Raw genomic sequence first — 14,018 nt, 5'->3', positions numbered from 1 at the left:
GTGGTCTTATTGAGTAGAGGCAAATTTGGCAAACTCTGCCAGTCTCCAGCTAGCACACCAGGCACCAGGGAAATTTCACTGGTATTTCTAGATATATTTGTAATAATAAAGATAAGAGTAACCATTATAAGTAGTCTGAGATTTATTGAGCACACCTATGCTTTACCACCATTCTATTGCTAAATCCTCACAACATCCCACTGAAGCAAATAATGCTGTCACCCCATGTTACAAGTGAGAAAACAAAGGCTTAATGAGTTTATGTAGCTTGTTAGTAGTTCGTGAATGTTGAGCCTATTCCCTCTCCTTTGAACTATGTCCTTTTGGCACATTACGTGGTCCATTGTCAGTCAGATGTATGAATTCTTAACACAAGGAATTTCACATACAGCTTTACACAGAGTTAAACTCCTTATTTACTGAGTTATGATTTAAACTGTTGCCATAATCTGTTATATTTTTACATTTGTCAATGTATTTTGACCCATTTTGTGGAAGTAGGTATACATTTCTCAGAAATCCTTTACAGGTTTATTATTTTATTTTTTAATTTATTCATTAATTTATTGGTATTTTTTAGGTATACAATATGATGACATTCATCATTGAGAATATGTACCTTTTCATGATGTATCTTGGTTCTTGTTTTTTCACCACTCCCCTGCTCTCCCTTCTACCCCTCAACCCCTCCCTATTTACAAAGACTTTGTTTCTGTTTTTTCCTTTTCTTACCTTTTTTTTTCCTTTCCCTTCTCTCCTTCCCCCTACCTCTCACACTTCCCTTTCCCTTTTCCCTTTGGACATTTTATTCCTATTTCACATAATCTAAATAAAGATCAAAATGTACAAGTTCATTTTTGTTTTCTTGTGACTTTTTTGTGTAGTTGGTTGAACTCTACAGAGTAGAGATTTCTTGCGAAAACAGACGCGTATATTCTCAAGCATCTTGCAAAGCCCTGTTATGAAGTCTTCTCAAAGTTCACTCTTCAGAGATTAATATATGCAAAATATCTTCAGAAATACTTTAAGAGCGTATACTTAAGGAAGTCTTTGAACTAGGTGCAGCAGTGTGCACTTGTAGTCACAGCTACTTAAAGGGCCGAGGCAGATCACTTGAGCTCAAGAGTTTAAAGCCAATCTGAGCAATACAGTAGGCCCCAGTCTCATAATAAAGTTTCTCATATGTCTATGATTGAAGTTCTCAATGACAATTTATTCAGTACTAATGTATGTTTTACTCTTTTAATGGGCCTAGATATATGATAAAGATCCTAGAGGAACATCAGTCATACTTTCTTGAAACTCCCTAATTTATATTATCCAATATTTACAACATTTATCCATAAAATAGTAAATAAATAAGCTATGACTTATCTTTACCCAAGAGACCCGTGGAATTTCATCTTCCGACAGGCTTCTCTGACAGTTGGTGTGGGGATGTTCAGCTTTTCCAGGTATGGCAGGGACTTCTATACCTCACACTATGAAGGCAAAGTGAAGAAGCTCCACAAAAAATCTTCCAGTGACTATTCCATTTTTGATAACTATTATATTCCTGAAATCACTAGTGTTTTACTTCTGCGATCCTGTAAGACTTTAACCCATGAGATTGGACATATATTTGGACTGCGACACTGCCAGTGGCGTGCATGCTTAATGCAAGTCTCCAACCACTTGGAAGAAGCTGGCAGGCTCCCTCTAAACCTTTGCCCTATCTGCTCATGCAAGTTACAGTGTTCCATTGGCTTCAGTATTGTAGAAAGATACAAGGCACTGGCAAGGTGGATCGACGATGAATCCATTGACACACCAAGAGCAACTCCAAAGCATAGTCGTGAGAACAGTGTGAATTTGCCAAAGCCCGTGGAAGCCTTTCAGGAATGGAAACAGTGGATAATGAAATGCCTTGCTGTACTCCAAAAATAAGTCTTCAGATAGGAGTAATAAAACAAATACTTGCACAGTAAAAAAAAAAAAAAAAAAGCTAATTGCAACAATTTTTTTTCCATTTTCCTTCTCATGTCCTATGCAGAATCATTTCTGATCATTTGGTTGCAAATTACCTGAATCAAGAAGGTTAATTTACTGTTCCAATGTTTGGAAAAATCTCATCAAGCCCAGGACAAAAGGAGTATCTAGATCTTCTAGGGCCATGGTAGCCAGAATTAGATGGCTTTTATGAACTGTGTTTCTTTCTTCAGCTCTCAGAAGACAGTTTGCTTCTGTGTAATCTCTCTGCATCTACTGTGGGCTTCTGCCTCTGCAAAGAGATTTGCTGTGATTGCTCAGACCATTTTAGCTTCTGGCTTTTGGTCTCATCCCACTGCCTTAGGAAAGCAATCTCAGCTTGTGTAGCACAAGTGTGTACCTCAGCCCACTCAACAGTAGGGAGATATGCAGTATCACACTGTGCACTTGCCCTCACCAGGTCTGTGGAAAACTGGAGGAGAGAGTTTAGGTGGTTTAGCTAAGAAAGGAGACAGGGTGCAAGGGAGGACATGGCTGCAGAGAAAATATCATTTGTATTATGGCTACCACATTAGAAGCATTGCTTTTCCAGAATCTGGTTATTTATGGACTAATTCAAAGAGCATTTCTTTCATACTTAGATGTTTCCATAAAAGCCTTACTTGGGTTTATAGAATTTAAGGATGGACTTTGGAAAAGGAGTCCTACCAGACCAGAAATTATATAAACCAGAAGACAAAGCATAGCTTACCAATTTGGTTTAGACATAAATGGGAATTTCAGGGACCTCTTTATTGGATGGTCACATTTGCCTCCAAAGCTCTGTTCTTAAGCAATATTCACAATACTCAAGGCTGAAGCTTTCCCTGAGTGTTTTGGAAATCAGAGATGGAAAATTTAGTGGATAGTACTGGCTAAAGTCCAATGCACACCAGTGCAATGTGTGCAGGAGGTGGGGAGTATTGTTTAAAACCACCACTGAATGTAGTAACTTCTGCCTTTCCGTGGAGAAGATAAGGGTGTGAGTAGGAGATAATTCATATAACTGGAGGAATAAATCTCATCACTGCTCTTTTCCTTTGCAAAATGAGATGGATGGGGAAGAATGGCTGAAGCTCGGATTGAGATAGCCTGGAGTTTATCAGACAACATCACCGAGTCATAAGGACTACAAAGTGGATCTATACTTAAGTGTGGGTATGAAGAGTTGGCAGAACTTAAGGGAACTTTTTGCAGCAATATAGAAGACATTTAAAGTTTTTGCTTCTGTGAGAGAAAAGCTGGGTAAAAAAAGCAGAAGCTAACAGAGAAAAGTCTTGAAACATAGGAAAGAGTTTATAGAGCTTTTCTAATATTCTAAGGCATGTGTGTTTGTGTGTGTGTGTGTGTGTCATAGAAAATAGGGAGATAATATACAGAACAGCTAGACAACTCATTAATGGAACTAGACTAGTAACCAAGAGCTAAGAGTCATCAGTGACTTGAAAAAAATTTTTAATTTCTCACTACTGCTTGGTATAGAAAGTTTACATTGTGAAGAAGTCCACCTTAGTGTATACCATCATCCCATATGGTCTTTTTATAATGGGGTGTTGTAACATTTCCACCAAGAAATAGAGTCTGTGATCCTTATTCTGAACCGGAAAGATCATTATAAGTGCCTCAACCAATAGCATGGGGGGTAGACATGATGCCACTTGACTTCTGAGGGTAGGTTTAAAAAGGCGGCATGATTTCCGCAGGCTCATGCTTTCCTTCAGGATGCCTGCACTTGGAACAATATCACCATTATGTAAGGAATCCCAGGAGAAATAGAACAGCTCTGTGTATGTGTATGTGTGTCTGTGTGTGGTGTGTGTGTAGGCATTCTAACCAGTAGCCCCAGATAAGCATGCAGCCAGTCTTAACCACTGAAAAAGTGGGCAAGTAAGGGTTCTGATGATTCTATCTTCCAGTCATCAAGCTTTCCAGATGACAGCCATAGATCAGGCTGCACAAGAAAGCCATCTCCTCTATGTCCTCACTGAATTCCTGACCCAAAGAAACCACAGGAAATAGCAAACAATTATTCTTGTTTTAAAGCACTAAGTTTTAAGATAATTTGTTATTCTGCAAAAGATAAATAATGTGTCCAAACTCCCAAGATTCCCAGAAAAAATTAAAAGGAACTTGGTGATGAATTTTGGATTCATTCTGTTTGAACAAGATCAGGTCTGTCAGATCACATCTGCTAGGCACTTGTCAGAGCCCAGTCACTAGTGTTTGTACTTTTAGAGTACTATCACCTGAGCCAGGTGTGGTGGTACATGCCTGTAATCCCAGCACTCCAGAGGCTGAGACAGAAGGATCGCTGTGAGTTCGAGACCAGCCTGGGCTACATAGTGAGTTCCAGGTCAGACTCAACTACATAGTGAGACCCTGTCTCAAAAAACCAAAAAATAAAATAAAATAAAATAAAAAATAAAAAAGAGTACTATCACCCAAAAGACAAAAGCTGGAGAAGCTTGGGAGTAGAGTTGATTCATCTTTCAGAAATATAAGTAATTGCTACCTTAACACACTAATAAATCAGTTCTAGATTCAGCATTTATTAACCATGTAACTGAAAATTCACTCTGGTTTTTGCTTAGGTATCTACATTTGTAAAACGATGCAGTACATATTTATGTTTGTAAGGATTAACACTGTAAATGATTGTGAAGTGCTCAGCAAAGTGTCTGATACACCATAAACATTCTATAAATGTTAGCTATCATTATTAATAATGTATTCAGCATAGAGCCTAACACTAAGTGATAGCTTAAGAAATGAAATTGTCATTATTTTAGTACTCCAGACAACTAATCTAACATACTAACATGCCACTAAATTCTAAATTCTTACTTCCATGGCTAATGTTCCTGGAATCTCTGTAGAGAAAATAGAAAATAACTGTAGTATATGGAATTACCAGTTCATCAGTGTGACTACTAAACTTGCCATATAATTGAACTCATTTAAAACATTCTAACCTAAAGTAATTTGTTAGCAGTCAGCCTAAAAAGGCATTGACTTATCTCTGAATGTGTTGGGATATAAATGGCAAATCTTAGAGATATAATCATCTTCTGCCAACCTTGGAAAATATTCATAACTTGCACAATGTGTATTTCAAATTAGACTTTTACATCGTATTTATATATAACTATGTGAAATGTTTGACTCCTCTGTAAAAGAGAGCAGAAAATAGATTCTCTGGGCATTGATAGTTCTACATTAATTATAAAAGAAGTATTTTGATAAGTAAAATAGAAAAAAACAGAAATTTTCTATGAAATACACAATTAGAAGAAGACTCAAGAATGTAGGATTAGGACAACAAAGAAATTCATTGTGTTTTTTAATTGGCTTTTATTCCAATTCTGGGTAAACTCATGATAAGAAAACCTCATTGTTTCCCAATATCAGCAGGAAACCACCTCCAAACTCCAAATCCTATCTTGCCTGGAAAGAAAAAGAAGTGTTTGATGCAGTAACCCGTCTCTATGGTCCATATTTCATTTTTTACTTTAGTATAGATTATTTGAACCACAAAACAGCCATTATGATTTTCTACATTACTGAGAAGCTTGATGTTACAGCTTGTATCCAGATGTGCCCCCAAAGCCTCATACAGTCATAAGTGGGGTTTTTGCAGGTGGCTGGATCTGGAGTGTGTGATGCTGGGATCAAGGTTGTATGGTTATTAAATTAGTCCACTGATTGTTTTGGCATAGTTCTGGGCAGGATTAAGGGTGCCGCACCCTGTGTGCTATCTGCATTAAGGGTGGATAGGCTGGATAAGATATAAAGGATAGATAGATAGAAGCTCTCTTATCATTGGTAGCTTGCTGCTTACTGCCTTTCTGCCCCTGCCTTCTGCCTGCCATGAACTGTCTCTCCTCTGCGATGCCTCTCTGCCATGCCACCCTGCATTGGAATCAGATAACTATGAACTGAAACCTCTATAAACTGGGAGCCAAGTAAACCTTTCCTCCTTTCACTTTGAGTGTTGAGTATTTTGTCTCAGCAACAAGAACATTAACTAAGACATATGGATATATTAAACATAGAGATGTTGTACTCAGACACGACTCAAGAAGACTGTTTTAAATATTCAAAGACAGTGAGCATGGATTCACTGAAGTTTTCTTTTCCCAAAATCAACAAGCCTATCATATGTTCTATGGACATGAACATTTGCAAAATATTCCCCCTTCTTCTAGATAGGTATCAGGTACTCAATGTCCTTAAATTTTAGTGTGGCATTATAAGTATATAATATATAGTTAATATTATTACATTTGAAGACAGCATATTTGTATAACTAGCATATTGAAGATTTGGTAATATTAACTTCCCTAAGGGAAGTAAAATCATCAAAAGCTTGTATATTCAAATAGGCATCAGTTTTTCTTTAAAACTACAGTAAAGAAAAAAGATATTAATCTTTTGTGGATAGCAAATTATCTATGCCTTAAAAGAAAAAATAATTACTTTCTATAAGTGTGCCTTTAAGGTCAACTTATGAGCTACATGTATGCTACACTAGCTTTGATTTGGCATAATGCAGCATTTCTCAACGTATGTCCCAAAGAGTAATGGTGTCTTACATCACTGATGGTTTTTGAGAACAAAGTTTGCAAGGCCAAACAAACTGAGGACAGGAGCCAACAAAAGCTGCTACAATTGTCAACTTGGGCAATAGCTCTATTTATCAATCCTGCTAATGCCCCTTGGGGTGCTCCTTCCACATCCCAGAAGGCAGTATTCTCTGCTCAAGGTACTACAACCAGGGCTCATCTTCTCACCTTTCTACACTATTAGAAATGCATTAGCATTTCTCAGTGGTCATGGTAGGAAAATGTTCTTTAGCCATCTACACATCACTCCAAAGTCTAATTGTGTGTGTGTATGTGTGAAAGAGAGAGACAGAGACAGAGGCAGAGAGAGAGACAGCGACAGAGGGAGAGAAACAGAGACAGAGACAGAAACAGAGTTAGAGATACAGAGACACAGAGACACAGAGAAAGAGAATTAAGCAAAAGAAAACCTAGAGTAGAGTTGGGGATAAGCTCTGGAGAAAGTTTCATTACAACAAATGAGAATATAAGAGATGGGTAATTTACTTTTACTAGCATTCTTTTTGCTTAGTAGAGGATAGAAACAAGTACTTAAGAGAAAAGAACAGCTTGGAGGGCAGGGACAAGGGGAAAAAATGAGAACCAAGACCTGTCATGTAAACGTGCAAGATCCCAATGATGAATGTAACTGTACTGTAGAGTTAAAAGGTACCAATAAACTCAATGAGAGAAAAAAAAATAAAGAAGTTAAATGTGGTTCATAGTTTTAAAAAAATGAGAGAGAAAGAACAGCTTGAAAGAAAAGATTAAAAAAATCAGAATGTAGTTAAAGCAGTAATTTCAAATGTGTTTTTGATTCTGCCTGATAATTAGTAAAATACTTTTTGAGCATGTACTTCAAATATGTGTATATTTCTTATAAATTTTTTTAAATATGCTACTACCAATCTAATATTGGCAAAGCTTAATTTTGTACTTGTTTTTATACATGAAAAATAAACATAAGCCCTTATTCTAATATGGTCTTGAGCCTAATTAATTATAATGCAAGTTCCTAGGGTATAGTCACTCTACTTTCAGAGGACCAAAATGGTCAAAGTATTTAAGATAAAAAAAATGTCTAACATACAAAAAGTCTAAAATAAGTGCTTGTTCACCCAGTATAGGAAATTGTCCTATATTCTAGAGATCTTCAATGAAATCTACCATATATATTTTGGATAACATGCTTGTATGTGTGTGTGTGTGTGTGTGTATTTATGTACATGCATATTATATAGGGGAAAATACATAACTCCCAACCTAATAGGTGTCAGATATGTTGAGTTAGTATTCTCCAAAGTTGAAGAATGAAGTCTAAGAACAATCGAGGTTAAGAGTAGGAAAATTCATTGAGGAATAGGAATGGGGAATAGGAAAAGCTCCTAAGAGACAGGAGGGTCCCAAATGGGTTGCCAATGAACCTACTTCTCTTAAAAAGTTTTATAGAGCAAAATCATGGGGGGTAGGTACAAGGTGGGTCAAATTATAATTGACTAATAAAATTACAATATAGCCACTTCGCTAATATTGATCCAGTAGTAGCAAGATCATATGGATGACATCATCAACCTTGGTTGATAATCTATAGTCTGTCTTGTCTTTAGTTTTAGTTTTAGCAATCCTAGTCTTGGTCTTAGTGGGTGGAAGCAATGGCCCACCCCTAAGGAAATAATGGTTTATTTATATGGGAAATCTCAAAGAGATGCTACCAGTAATCACAAGCTTTCTTAGGGAAGTATGTAAATCTGGCTATTGTGACTTTAATCTTCTTCAGATGCACTTTCAGCCAGTTTTTGACTTGTTCTTATCTTCTGCCCTGACTCTCCTGAGGCCAGCTCCATCTGACTGCCTATAATATTTCTACCTTAGTTGTCTATAAAACATATATGTTGGTTTTATCACATGTGAAAACAAGGCAAAGAAGCTGAGCTTTACTTCAGCTGATACAGTGTGACACAATTACACAATACACATGGGACACTGAGATATCCTTTAAAAAGACAGCTCAAGCCAGAGATTGAAGTCAGGCTGGGAAGAACATAAGTCAGTTTCTCACACACCCAGAATTCCTGGAAAGAAGGAGGGAGAAGGTCAGGCATCCACTTCAGATAGAATGGAATTTGAATGAATTTTATTTGGGATCTCAATTATCAGGCAGCATAGATGATATCTGGGCTACACAGCTGAACTTCAAAATTATACATACTGTCGGTTAACCTTATTTGTCAACTTCACTGATTGCAGGTTACCTAGGTACTCTATTTGTCAAATATCCTGAGTGTTTCTGTGAGTGTGTTTTGGATTGTATTAGCATCTAAATTGGTAGACTGACTAAAACTGATTGCCTTCCCTATGTGGATGGGCCTTCTCCAACCAGTTGAAGTTGTGATTAGAACCAAAGCCAGAATCCTCAGAAGAGTAAGAAAGAATTCCCCTTCCCTATTGCCTTGCAAGGGACCATTAGCTCTTTCTTCTTTGAAAGCTGTGTCATCATCAGCCTTTCCTGGTCCTAGGGCAGATTCCACCCTTCAGTCTCATACTAGGGCACTTGAGTTGACAAATTTTAGACTCACCAGCCTGTGTAATTGGGTGAACCAATTCTGAGAGATAGAGAGAGAAAACAAGAGAGAAAGGGAAAGAGGGATAGAAAGAGAGGGAGGGAGGAAGGGAGGGAGGAAGGGAGGGAGAGCTGGAGAAGTCTAACCAACACATTGCACAGTTGGTAATCTTTAATTTGCTCTAGACAGTTATCAGAAAAAATATGTTATTAAACTTGTGGAAAGTAATTGATACAATTAAGTCATCACATTTAATAACATATGTGAAGTTTCCATTTTAACATCTTTTTTTTTTAAGCAAGGTATGATTCCACCTAAACTGAGACCAAATATCCTGTTCCTCAGTTTTCCTAACTCCAAGATAAAGAATTGTTTGCTAACTTCCCTTTGTATGTACATTCAATAATAGATTTCTCTTTGACAAATTTTTGACTTGGATGTTTAAGTCTATGTTTATAAGAGAATTGTGAGGGCTCCTGGCAAGGGTGTTTCATTGTACAGTGGTTTGCTTTGCATGGGCCAATGTCTTCAAGAGTTCTGCCTGACCTCTCTTCCAGCCAGGTTAGCATTTCTGTTTTAATATTTAGATCTTTAATCCATTTTTATTTTAGTTTAGTGCATGGTGAGGCATAGGTCTAGTTTTAATCTTTGATAAGTTGAACCCCAATTTTTACAACACCATTTATTAAAGAGGCTATCTTACCTTCAGTGAGGGTGTTTGGCTTCTTTGTCAAAGATGTGTCTGAGTGTGTCTGGAGTTGTTTCTGCATCTTCTAATCTGTTCCACTGGTCCTCAGGTTTAAGAATATGCTCTTTATTATTATTATTGGTACTGGATGAACCCGGGGCCTTGTGCTAGTGAGGCAGGTGGCAGAACCACTGAGCTAAATCCCCTGTCCACAACATGATGTTTTGACACATGTGTACATTATTGAATGATTAAACCGTTAATTAACATATTAATTACCTCCCATATCAATTTTTTGTGGTTAGAACATTTAAAATCTACTTTCATAGCAACTCTCTACTCTCAGAATACTTGGAGATTTACTGTAGTTGTAGATGTTGTTTCTTACCTTGAAAAGTAACCCATAAATAATATAAGACTACTAGGAGCTTTAATTGATTCTTCATTAGTCATTGTTGGAAAGTTAGTCTCGAATCATTTTATGGGAGTTCATATGAAATTACACATGAAAAAAGGAAAATACTTATGAGAATTTATGGCTACCACCTATGGAAGAGTTTCCTCACTATGAAACAAAACTCAGAACACGTAAAGGAGAAGACTGATGGATTTCACACTCAAATGAAATAAGGTTTTATATATTAGAAAATAAAAGAAAAATGGAAAGGCAAATAACACAATTAAAAAAAAACCTGCTTACATGCCAGGGGTAGTAACACTACCTATAATCCCAGTACTTCGGAAGCTGAGGCAGGAAGATCATGAGATTGAGTCCAACCTGGGCTATACAGTGAGAACTTGTCTCAAAACAAAATAGCAACAAGCATAATAGCTCTGAGCAGTGCCTATATCTAGAAAGAATTCTTATGAATAAGTAACAATACAAAAAGTACATCAAAAAAAACAATAGAGAAATCACAATTTGAGAATTACAAATAATCATCATACATGAAATGTTTTCAATTTCTGTAGTAAAGACAGACACGAGATATTTTTCTGAATTGGCAAAAAATAGAAAAAGAGTTATAAAATCCAAAACATCCTAATGAGATGGGAAACAAGAACTTTCATACTGTACTTCTAAGTTTATCAGTTTGATTAGACTTTTGGGAAGAATTTTGCACTAATTTCTTAAAATTTTGACACTAATTTTTATAATGCAATTTCACTTACAGAGATTTGTCTTCAAAAAACAATCAGAAAAATACACATAAATATTTTTCCAAGAGTATTTATCCTAGCAGTGTTTGAAATTGTAAGAAGCTAGATACAAATTAGATGCACAAGATGGCAAAATAGGTAAATTAATTATAAGAGAGCCACATATCATAACATAAGGAAGCCATTACAATGACCATCTAATTCTTTGTTCATCAGTTGAGAAGTTAGGAAATAATGCTAATTAATAACAGGATTTTTAAATGGTTCTTAGCATGATCCAGTTTTTAACTATATATATGTATTTAGATTTATCAGGTACAACATGATGTTTTAACATATGTATACATTATGAAATGAATAAAACAAGCTAATTAATGTAACCATTACCTCCCATATAATTTTTTGTGGTGAGAAAATTTAAAATCTACTCTCCTAACAATTGTCAAACACAGAATACATTGTTACTAACTAGAGTTGCCATGTTGTACAATAGACATCTTGAATTATTTCCTCTGTCTAACTGAAATCTTACATCCTTTGATAAACATTTCCCCAATCTCCATGTCATGTTCCCCAAACCTCTAGAAACTACCATTCAACTCTGCTTCTACTATTTTAGATTCCAAATATAAGTAAGATGCATGATCCCATTTTTGTTTTTAAAATTTAATGTGCTTTTTATGCATTCCTTTAGATAACCTACCATAACCTCTGGATTAAGCCAGACCATTAAAGAATTGTCTATTTAGGTCATGCTTTGAATCTTTTGCTTTATTAAATTTGTTAGTGCTGGGACTCTGCTTCTGATTTTTAAAATGGGTATAAAATAGTTTCTACTTCAAAGGATTGTCATTATCGTTAAATGAGAAAAGTTCTTAGACTGGTGCTGTTATAATTCAGATCTAAAATGTCCCCTAAGAGTCTCACATTGAAAGGTGGCTGATCTCCAGGGTTGAGTCACTAGGGCTGTGATTAGGAAGAGTGTATTCTAATTCTGAGCTCCCTCCTTGTCTCTCTCTCTCTCTCTCTCTCTCTCTCTCTCTCTGCTTCCTGGCTGTCATGTGGAAATAATTTTCTTCTGTCATGCCATTCTACTGTATGCTTCCTGCTTTGAGCTGTCAACCATGGACTGAGCCCACTGAAATTCTGAGCCAAAATAAACCTTTCCTCTTTTAATTGCAGTCATCAGTATTTTGAACCAGTGATAGGAACGTGTTAGCACAACTACCTAGCTGAATGTAATAATTTTGTAATTATAAGATAATATTACTATTATCATCATATAAATAATTTCCATTAGAATTTGGTGTAAAATATGTATATGCTGCTAGCCTGATAACAAATTACCACATACTGCTAGCTTAGAGCTCATTCTAAATCCTAAGTTTTGCAATCATATAGGCTCTTATGGCCTACATGACAGCATTCTAATCTGCCACCCAACAGTCTCATTTTCCTAGTCAAATTATTTTTATTTTTAAAGTTGCATCTTCATTATAGTTTCAAATACTGCCTTAAGTATCCTATATATAATGAGATAGACTATAGATAAAAACCAACTAATCCAACTTTATAATATTTTTTGGAATAAGTTTAATAAACATGTTGTTATCTACACATTAAAATTAAGAGGAAAGATTGTAAAAAATGTGTAATGTCAACTTGGATGTACAATAAAAATAAATAGCCAGATTTCTCACAAAAGGATATGGTCAGAGCAAGCCAAATAAAATCTGGGATTCCCCTCTTACAAAGCCCATGTGAAAAATGGCAAAGTACAGTTTTTTCCAAGATACACTGCTTCTATAAATAGCCTGTACCATATTCTGAGAAAGTGGCCAGATATGACAGACTCATAGGAGAAAAAAAAAACATTTTGGTAATCTAGCATTCAAAAATAAGAGAAAGTAGAAAGAAGAAAAAGTAAAAGAAGAGAAAATAGGAAGAAATTGATTGAATGAAATGAACAAACCAAATTCATTTCTGCTAATGATTCAACCATGTGTTAGCTTTATGTGTTTCATTTGTAATGTGATCGATAATTAGCTAAACTGGCACATATTAAAGCCACATGAAGATGGGAACATTCCTTTCTGTTGAGGTTTCTTCTTATTTGGTGGCTCTTTGTTATTTGTAGTTTTTCCCAGCTCTTCAAAGTAATGTCATCATGTAAGGGATACAAATGGGCCTTTAGAAGGAAAGGAGACATAGTTCACTGGTTAACAATTATAAACAGGCATGTCAAATGGCAGGGTGCTCCAGAAGCCACTCAGTAAACTGGGTGCTATGAATTCAAATGAAATATGGGTATTTCCCAGTTGACTTTTAAAAAAATTAGAAGTGTTAAGTTTCAAGAACTACATTAATCAGAGTTCTCTGGGGAAATATAACCAATAGAATATACAGATATATATAAAAGGAAATTTATTAGGAAATTAGCTCAACTGACTATACAAACTACAAAGTCATCTATAAGCTAGAATATCAAGAAAGCCAGTGAGGGAATTCAGTCTGAGCCTGAAGGCCTGAGAACCTGGCATAGGGTGGGTGGGGTGGGTGGATGGGGCATTGTTATAAGTATAGGAGTCTTATGACTCAAGAATCAAGAGCCTTAATACCTGAAGGCAGGGGAAGACAGTTTGTCCCAACTCAAAAATGGAGAATTTGTTCTTCCTGTGCCTTTTCATTGTACCAGGATCCTCAATACACTAGTGATGCCCACCTGCATTGTTAAGAGTGGTTCTTCTTTAGGTAGATTATGGATTCAAATGCCAATTGATTCAAGACATGCTCACCTACAGAGCCATAAGTAATCTTTCTCCAGCTACACTGTTAATCAACAGAGGAACTCCCCTCCCTACAATACACTCCCTAACATAGCACTTTACATCCATAAATGTTAAGAAAAGCTAGTGATGAATATCTACTTTAAATACAGTTTCTGAGTACAATCTATAGCATGCATCTGTGGCAAACAAAAACAAATTACTACAATAAATG

At 36.1% G+C, this 14,018-nt stretch overlaps 1 protein-coding gene across 1 annotated transcript; it reads left to right on the top strand.

The window, feature by feature from the left end:
* The first annotated feature begins 1,365 nt into the window (after nt 1-1,365).
* LOC104850809 (archaemetzincin-2-like) lies at nt 1,366-1,926 on the top strand. Its single transcript, XM_033765622.1, has one exon. It carries the CDS (start codon nt 1,366-1,368, stop codon nt 1,924-1,926), a length of 561 nt encoding a protein of 186 aa, XP_033621513.1.
* Nucleotides 1,927-14,018: the final 12,092 nt, after the last annotated feature.

Source organism: Fukomys damarensis, unplaced genomic scaffold, assembly GCF_012274545.1.
Source record: "Fukomys damarensis isolate Sample0158 unplaced genomic scaffold, DMR_v1.0_HiC HiC_scaffold_3, whole genome shotgun sequence".
Taxonomy (NCBI): domain Eukaryota; kingdom Metazoa; phylum Chordata; class Mammalia; order Rodentia; family Bathyergidae; genus Fukomys; species Fukomys damarensis.
The sequence above is the reverse complement of the archived record's forward strand: the minus strand, read 5'-3'. Positions and strand labels throughout refer to the sequence as shown.